Source organism: Echinops telfairi, unplaced genomic scaffold, assembly GCF_000313985.2.
Source record: "Echinops telfairi isolate 266 unplaced genomic scaffold, ASM31398v2 ScPeMD7_9;HRSCAF=40, whole genome shotgun sequence".
NCBI lineage: Eukaryota > Metazoa > Chordata > Mammalia > Afrosoricida > Tenrecidae > Echinops > Echinops telfairi.
In genome coordinates this window covers 19879931-19889283 of record NW_022103906.1, presented here as the reverse complement: position 1 = coordinate 19889283, position 9353 = coordinate 19879931, and the positions used below count along the sequence as shown (strand labels likewise).

The 9353-nt window shown below is 41.2% G+C and overlaps 1 protein-coding gene across 1 annotated transcript in view; it reads right to left on the bottom strand.

Moving 5' to 3' along the window:
* Positions 1-8767, bottom strand: part of KCTD9 (potassium channel tetramerization domain containing 9) — a 29254-nt gene extending 20487 nt beyond the window's left edge. The window contains exons 1-2 of the mRNA XM_013005896.2: positions 8720-8767; positions 1757-1878 (exon numbers count right to left, since the gene is read on the bottom strand). Coding sequence (XP_012861350.1) covers positions 1757-1878; positions 8720-8767 — 170 coding nt within the window. The remainder of the gene's footprint in view (positions 1-1756; positions 1879-8719) is intronic.
* Between the last annotated feature and the right edge of the window lie 586 nt (positions 8768-9353).

The window sequence follows — 9353 nt, the reverse complement described above, 5'->3', positions numbered from 1 at the left end:
GTCAATTATCTGCTGACTATAGTAACTTTTCCTTTGAGTTATGTAGAAGGTAGATGTTGTTGTAAGTCTACATTGCAAAGAAGCCAACTGACTTTTTAGTGTCTTGCTTAACCTCCTGACTTAATTATCTCTGGATTACATACACAAGCATGTAATTTTGAAAACCAGTATGTCTTTGAAAAGAAAACCCACAACTGAAAATTTTACTATTATGCTCAAAGGCAGCTTTTCTATTTTTGCTTTTACTTTACCCTTAAGTAAATGATAGTTCCCAGCCCACCCCCCCCTGCATTATTGTGGTTCTCTCCCAAATCCAAACCTGCTGTATACTTTAGTAGTACAAATTTTCATATCAAATCTGGGAAAAATGGAAAAAAAACTCTGATGTAAGTGTTCCCCTGCTGTACAGCCATTATAATTTTACTTGCCCAAATATTAATCAATGCTAGGGTATAATCTATAACTTTGAATTAGCACTGAACAAGCTTCTGACCATCCTACCATTAATTTAAATAAATGAGTTGTGAAGATGGCATAACTCATTAGAAAATGTGATTCAAATACCCACAGGCACCCAACAAAGTTTGGCGTTGGATATTAAAAACCATGAAATACACTTAATTTATTTGAATTGGAAATATAAACCCAATATTTGCTCAGCAGGCCAGTTAACTTCTTTACATTGGTTGGAAAGTTGATTTCTATGTTATGAATACAAATCAACTATTCAATAGTCTGACCTTGAGTAAGACATTTAAGCTACTAAGAGCTTAGTTTCCTCTATTGTAAAATACAAGGGCTGAAAATGATTAATTTCTAAGTATATTACACTGAAAGATGAAGTCTGACTTGGTTTTAAATGGAGATTAAGCTTTATATTATTAAAACATAGAGCATCAGTAGCTTCATACCTTCAATGAAAGAAAATCCAGTTTTGCCAATTCATTACTCGTGCAAAGCTATCACAACATAATTAGGCCACAAACCAAAAACTCACTGCCATGTAGTTGACTCTGACTCACAGTGACCCTCCAGAACATGGTAGAACTGCCCCTGTGGGTTGCTGAGACTGTAACTCTTTGTGGGAGTAGAAATCCTCATCTTTCTCCCGAGGAGTGGGTGGTGGTTTCGAACTGCTGGCCTTGAGGTTAGCAGCCCAACATGTAACCACTACACCACCAGGGCTCCTAGTTGGTATATACAGTTAGTACTTAATTTGTGTTTCCTACCCTATCATTTCTGCTCCTAACGTCTATGATCCCATGAGGATGAAATGGGTGATCCAGACACTTGTTTTAATGGGATAGAAAAGCACAACAAAACCATCGTGTAGTGAATCACTAGTGGGTTAACGCTTTTAGAAAATTCTATTCATAAAAGGAGGCCTCTGCAATGACTGTAAAATTCAAAGCATGGATTTAATGATAAACAAGAGGCAAGATCAATTCGAGTTTTAAATAAAAAAAATGCAAATCTTAAATCTAGTGCTAGTAACATAGAGAAATTTCCTCGCAGACGTTCTTCAAAGCTCATGTTTGGCTATCGGTGTACCGAAATGTACAGCTGGCTTTCCAGCTCCTCAGTATGCCTTAGTCTGAGCGATGTAAAGTCCGTGGAGCAAATAATGCTAGGCAATCACTTGCCAAAATCTTATATTCCTAACAGTGATTAGACTGCTCCTGAAGAGAAATAGCCTGGCTCCAAGAATCTGAGGGCCCACTGTGAGTCCAGGGCTTATAAAACAGGTGAAGGTTACCTGATCAAAGCAATATCGTCAATCAGTCCACCTTTCCCATTATACACACTGGTGGCCTTAATGCCAAGCTTACTGCTGGCCACAGAGAGCAAATCAGATAAAGTTCCATATACAGCAACCACCTGCAAAACACGGGAAAACATGCATAAATGAATTTCAGCGCCCATAAGTGACTAACCATTATTCTATGAGATGAAACACCCAAGTCATCAAGTCACCGGAATTTTCAAGCAGCTCTTAACAAGTTCTTTTGTCTAGGACTCAAAGGTCTACTTGCTGCCGAATACTTGGAAATTCCAGACTAGAGAAAAAGTCATTTCTGACCAAAATTAGTCTACAATCTTATGGTATGTTAACTCTGCTACAGTTCTGAAGTTAAGAGACCAGGATTTAATCAGGATCCTAACATTTTAAAGTTTCTGATTAAGCCCAATTAACCTCTTTATGCTTCTGCTGCCCTATCGATGTGAACAGGAGCACTGACATCAGATAGTGATTGAGGATGAAATGGAGTTAATAGATGAAAAAACCCAAAACCAAACCCACTGCCATCAGGTTGGTGCTGACTCACGGAGACTATAGGACAGGCAGAACTGCCCCATAGGGTTTCCAGTAATCTTCCAGTAATCGAATCTTCACAGCACAGACTGCTCCATCGTTCTCTCTCAGAACAACTGGTGGACAGAAACGTTCAGTTGGCGGCTCAGTGCCTGACCATGGTGCCCCCAGGGCTCCGCGAAGCCAAAGAGCTCCACAAAGTACTGGAAACCTATTGTCCTTATTAGGTTGGTTTTGACCTATTCTTTTGTTACAAGAGTGGCTTGGTTTATAAACAAGAATGATTTGCTGTCATGTATTTTAGCATTTACTACATTAACTACTATATATGAAATGGTAGCAACCACCCACCTCATGTAATTCTTCAATAACGACTCCTAAAAGTCAGATGTGACATTCTAAAATTAGCAACGCCTGCTCTGAATCATGCATGATATAATGCTATAAGTGCAAGAGGTACATATGCATATACAATATATATGCAACTGCTATGTATGGGAATGCGAGTCCTGCATTGTGTGCTCTGGCCATAATTGGAACTATGGGTTTTCAATCACTGAGGTGTACCATTATCATTCAAACTCTAGAAAGCTAGGGACAAAAGTAGGCACGGAGCTGGACATGAAGTGTGAACAGCTCATTGACTTCCCATGGGATATCATACAAAGGTGCCATGTGAAATAATGCCCAGGGCTGGTCCTTTTCAGTGACCAGTAGAAAATAACAAACCCGTGTTAGTTAAATAAACAAGATAGGCCTGTCAGGATGAAGGCCAGAGTGTGGTATCATTGACAGGAGAGCCGGGGCACTTGGGGGAGGACTGTGGCAAGCACACTTCAAAGGAGACCAGATGGACCGAGTATAAGAAATAATAGAGAAAGAAATAATGGAAAGCACTTGGCACATTGTTCACATGCCACACATGACTGAAGCCTAAATAAAATATGCCCTCATCTTTCCACTCTGCCACAGAGCCTGGGACTGTACGGATCAAAGGAAGAGAAATAGAATGCATAGGGCATTACGCAGAGCATGCCTGGTGGTGTCGAGCCGAAGAAGGGAGAGAAAAGAGAGCAAAAACATGAAGGCGCAGGAGCTAGATCACTGCATTGACTCACTCTGACGACAAGCAACGCTGTGGAGGGTTTCTGAGGCTGCTAAGCTTAACGGGAGCAATGAGCCTCATCTCTTGTCTGCAGAGCAGCTGGTGCGTTTCAATCGCCCACCTCCGGGTTAGCAGGGCCACTCTTCCCCAACAGTGCCACCAGGGCTCTCTGGAGACGGACCAGCGTGGTGCACAGACTCTTACCATCCACAAAGTGCTGGGAGGGAAGGATGGACCTCTGGCATTCTCGCCACAGATGCGACGACATCAAAAATGGCCTAAATATTTCTTTCTCCCCTTCTGTACCTCCACCTCTTATCATTACATAGCTTGATTATCTGACCCCGCAGAACCTCAGTTTCCTCCCCTAGCATTTCTTTTCACTCTTCTTGTTTACTTGGTCATAACAGAACATGGATTTTTTTCACTATGTCTACATTATACTCTGATACTTAATTGAAATGTTGAGTTTAACATTTTATATGACTTATTTTTTCCAAAAAATACAACAAGCAGCATTTCCCAGACCAAGTAAGCAAAGACATGAGCACCAGGACGGTACTGAGGCCAGCTCCCTGCAGCACTATGGCTGCAGCACCAGGCTCAGGGCCTCACGTTCAGAAGGTGCTGCTTGGCTGAATGAGTCAGGTAGAAGAGGGCATGGCTCATTACTGAGATTCTGAAGTCAAGGTCAGGAAATAGAGCGGATTACGTTCAAGCCAAAAAGAAGCCTGGACTAGACTGATAGCAAGTTGCTGCAAAGCCACCTAATAAATTCAGATGGCAGACTCCTTATTTCAGTTTCCTTAAAACAAGCTCTTATGGGTCTATGTCACTTTGGGGTGCTGATAATCAAAACCTGACTTGAAAGCACCTAACAACAAGAAATATTAAAAAGAGCAATAGGCATTCTGGGCTACTTGATGAAAGGTATATGCTTCATTTATTTTTATTGGAGCAGTGTAAAACTTTTAAATAATTGAAGGCCCATTCCCTATTTTTAGAACAATGGCTTCCAAATGTTTCATCAATAAAACATTTCTGGATATGTGTTCAAAAACTGTACATGTGCTTATTTAATAAACTATATACCATGGTGTGAAAGAACAGAGCATGGGGGCTTTTATCGATTTTGACTGAGTCTGCCAATAAAAAGCTTCTAAATATTTACTAAATTTAGAATAGTACAAGATCAATTCTTAATACTGAGAGAAAAAATATATATATATAAAAGGAAAATCTGAAGCTGTTTGTCTTTATGGACAGGAAAACATTTTAAAATGTCTTGGTAACTGGGATAAATATTCCCTATTTAAATTAGTTAGTATTTAAAGAATAATATATATACATACTACGCAGATTATTGTTAATAAAAATTCACTGCCATCCGGTCAATTCTGGCTCTCAGCAAACCTATAGGGCAGAGGAGAACTGCCCTTGTGGGTTTCTGGGACAGCAGCTCTTCATGGGAATAGAAGCACTCATCTTAAATCCACCAAGCTACTGATGGGTTTGAACTTCAGACTTTTCTGCTAGAGCAGGCTGATGCCTAACTCACCATGCCACCTGAATTTCTTTTTTTTATTTTATTAATAAATCATTTTATTGGGGGCACTTACCACAGTCCATCCATCCATCCATCCATCCATCCATTTTGTCAAGCACATTTGTACATATGTTGCCATCATTTTCAAAACATTTTCTTTCTGCTTGAGCCCTTGGTATCCCCCCCTCATGGACCCACAATAAATTATAAATTATTATTTTCATCTCTTACACTGTCCACTGTCTTCCCTCAACCACATTTCTGTTGTTTATCCCCACAACCTGGAGTTATACGGCAACCACTGTAGTCATTCTCCATTTCTCCCCCCTCATGGTTTTGCTACTTCCATTACTGTAACTGAGGGGTTTATCTGTCCTGGATTCCATGTGTTGAGAGCTCTTATCTGTACCAGTGTACATGCTCAGGTCTAGCCGGATTTGTAAGGTAGAATTGGGGTCATGATAATGGGGGTGAGGAAGCATTAAAGAACGAGAGGAATGTTGTGTGTACCGTCAGTGACACCTGGACTTATTACTAATTGTTAATAACTGAGATTAAAAAAGATTCCAATTAGATCTGGCATTTTTTGACTGTCTCATATCTAAAGACATCCAGTTTTGTTGTTGTTGTTGCTGTTGTTTTGTTTTTAAAGCTAAGTTTATATTAAGAGTAGAAGTGTTGTCATTTTGCTGTTTATTTGAGCTTGCCTGATTAACACTGTGACCAACTGGCAATTCATTGAAGGAATCTTTTAAAGCTATTTGACCTTTTGGTGAGTGGGGTGGGGGTTAGTTAAAACTGGATAATAGAAAGTTTAACCTAGCACTTGCTAACCTCAATACATCACAATGCTATCAACTCTTTCACATTAACACCTTCCTTTCTTTTAGAATATTTGTGACCACTTGACACATGCAGTGATTAGAGGCACTAGATAAGAAAAAAACCCTATTATTTTATAAGTAAAACATTTAAACAATACAAGGGATGGGTGTATGGATTGTGATAAGAGTTGTATGAGCCCCTCAATAAAATGATTTAAAAAGCAAACAAACATTTCAACAAAAGGTATAGTCTCAAATAGAATGTTAATGTTTAGAAAATAATGATGGCAACATATGTACAAATAGGTTTAATACAATTGACGTATGGATTGTTATAAGAGCTTTAAGAGCCCCCAATAAAGTGATCTTAAAAAAAAAAAGGTATAGTATTTCTTCTGAAAGTGATATTTTTCACCCTTCAATGGTGTTACCATCTCATTCTCCAACCTCAGAACATTCATGAAGCTCCACTCAGATGTACTCATGGTGAGCATCTATTCTAAAGTTTCAGGCAGTCTGGGCCGCCAGGCTTCATGGCCCGATCTGGTAACCAGTAAACAAGCATTATGGGAAGAGAACATTTTAGGGGCAAAAAACCCAGTGTTATGGATATGGATCCGAAACAATAGAAACGAATAAGGATATAATGATAATGCCACTGATATTACAACTGGTAGAGGTTATCAAACTCTATTTTATAGTAGCATTTTGTTTCAGCATGTTCTTAAGAAACATTCATGTCATGATCTTAAGAAATACTTATGTTGAGATACTGCCAATCCTAGCTAAATATATATTTAAAATATTTTATAGTTTTATAACATCTAATATTGTTGTTAGTTGCTGTTGAGTCAGTTCCAGTTCAGAGTAACCCCTTGTGTGCAAGGTCGAACTGCTCCCTAAGGTTTGTAAGACTGTGACCCCTTGGAAGCAGATCGCCAGGCCTAACATCTGCGGCACCTCTGGGCGCATCTGAACCTCCAGCCTTTCAGTTAGTTTACTATTATTAACTGAACACTTAAGCACACAAGGACTCATTATGGTTTCAGAAATTTCATGGAAGAACACAATTAAAAGAGAATGAAAATTTTCCACCTTTTTGAAAAATTTTGTGTGTGTATTTGCTATGCCCTATTTTATTGTTTAATAAGAGTAATTATAATACTATTTGCTGATTAGCTTAAGGGAGATGAGAGAAAACATTGACAATTTTTACTATTTGGAGAAAAGATTTCTTAGAATATGTTCTCTGGTAGGAATATGGCATGGCTGATTTTTAATACTGAATTACACTACCAAACCCCAGTTTATATCTGAATAATCTTTGCAATATATTTATTTTTAATTACTTGATAGGCATTTCTCTAACTTCCTGAGGTTTTCAAGTAACTATTTTCAAAGTAGAGAATTTAAATAAAAAAATGTAGCCTAGTTAAACCTAGATAACTTAAAAAAAAAATCCTTATTGTAAATATGAAAAACCCAAACCAGCCAGTCTTTAGCAATAAAATCCAGTGGTTTCAGGAGAGATTTAGACCATAGTTAAATATTTATAACTGGTCTTAATATCTTTCATGTGGCGGCATAAGAGATGTTGGATAAAATAGGTCAAGTACAGATCTGCTTTTGAGAAAATAAAATAATTGTATATATACTCTTGGATCTTCCCTCTAGGGACAGATGATTCAGAGTAGTAACTAACCAAAAAACAGATTGAGAAAGAAGTAAATGGTTAGGAATACTGTTAATCCTGTGAAAAGTATTTTGAGTATCATTTATGAAAACTCAGAAACTTGTATTCATGCCATATCTGTTTTTGTACGAGTATTACATCTCTACGAAGAAACCGGAAGAAACCAAAATGAAACGCTGCAAACCACACTGTGGATCAGGTCGTGAGCATATTTACTCAAACTTGCAGAGTAACGGGAAAGCCATTTTTATGCTGTTGCCAAACTTCACTTAAAATTTAGAATATGCAAACTATGCAGGAAGCGAGGTCTCTTAGGGAGTCATCTCAGTCAGGCCAATTTACCTTTACCTTAGAACCTGAGGCCTAGCCACGTCTACAATTTAGCCAGACAATACATTACCTGGTACAGTCAAATTTTCCTAAGAATCTGAATAACTTTTCTGGGTGGGGCTAGTGGCCAAGTAGAAACAGGATTCATTTTAGCTTGTTCTAATGTTGGAAAAATATTTAGGACCACACCCTCGGCAAAGGCCTAAGCCACAGCAAATAGTACTGTCAAGTCAGTCTATCCTGGTCTCTTGTCTTCCAAGGAACTAAAAACAAAGCGAAAATAATAAGAAGAGTATAGAAGTTTGACAGTGGTGGGGCTGAGGGATACTTAAAAGAGCAGAGTAAGAAATCAAAAATAATTTTCAATCATCTATTGTACTATGAATAGTATAATGTTTTATGTCCACTGATTAGAGTTTATTTTATTACTATTTTTAGCCTGATCAGTCTTCCAGTACCTTAATGATCGCTACCACTTTCGCGGGCAGACCATTACTCAGCAAGAAGGTGGGGAGCGGTGTCTCGGGAGAAGGTGGGAACAGAAACAGCAGCATCGAGGGCTCAGGTGACAGTGGCCCGCCCTCCCCACGCCCTGCAGCCCCTCTGGCCCGGACCCTCAACCCCAGATCGGGGAACCAAGGACCCCAAGTGCGACCTATGCTGCTCCCCAGGGCGCTGAGGAATTGAAGGGCAGGTTCGGGCAAGGCATCTCCAGGATCCGCAGGAGGCCGCGGGAACCCCAGATTCCAGTCCCGGACTCCCCCACGTCCGGCGCACGCCCACCTCCCGGAGCCTCTTCCCAACTTCAGCCCTCTGCCCTGGGCTCGCTGCCCTAGGAGCTCCGTCCGTTCTCCTCTGCCCTCGCCCCCCGGAGGCGGCCCGCCTCACCTCCTCCCGACCCCCTTACCTTTCCATTCTTGGGGCTGCCGTTAAGGAACAGGGTCACCCGCCTCATCGCGCTGCCCCCACCGGGTCCTGAAGGTGCCGCCACCCTCCCACCTTTTTCTCCGCCCACCTTTTTCTCCTCCCGCCCTTCCCCTCCCTCCACCCACTCGGCCTCTCCTCCCTTCGCCACCTTCCTTCTCTTACTCACAGACAAACACACACTCGCCGTCCCACACCCCGGGGTTGGCGGGTCCTCCTTCCCACCCCGCCCCTAAGCGCCTCAGCCTGCCTACGGCCCCTCCCCCACGACATACAGACTGACTCTAATTTTCACCAATCAGCGGGCAGGGATGGCCAGCATTTAACCAATCACCGCCCGGCACTGGGTGGGCTCAGACGGGGTGGGGGGGAGAGAAGAGAGGTTGTAGACAGGAAGGGTTATCAGCCAATTAGAGCTGAACCTGGAGTCGAACGGCGGCTCGAAGCATTACTGGGCAGGCGCACAACTAATACTAGGCCACACAAGAGGAGCTCATCTGCATATGGAGGCGGGGTTTAAGGGAAGAGGAGGAGCCCTAGGAGTGACCTCCACAAGGCCGCGCCTTCTCATTCTAACTCTTCACAGCCACCCAACCCAGCAGGGGTGAAAACGGCTG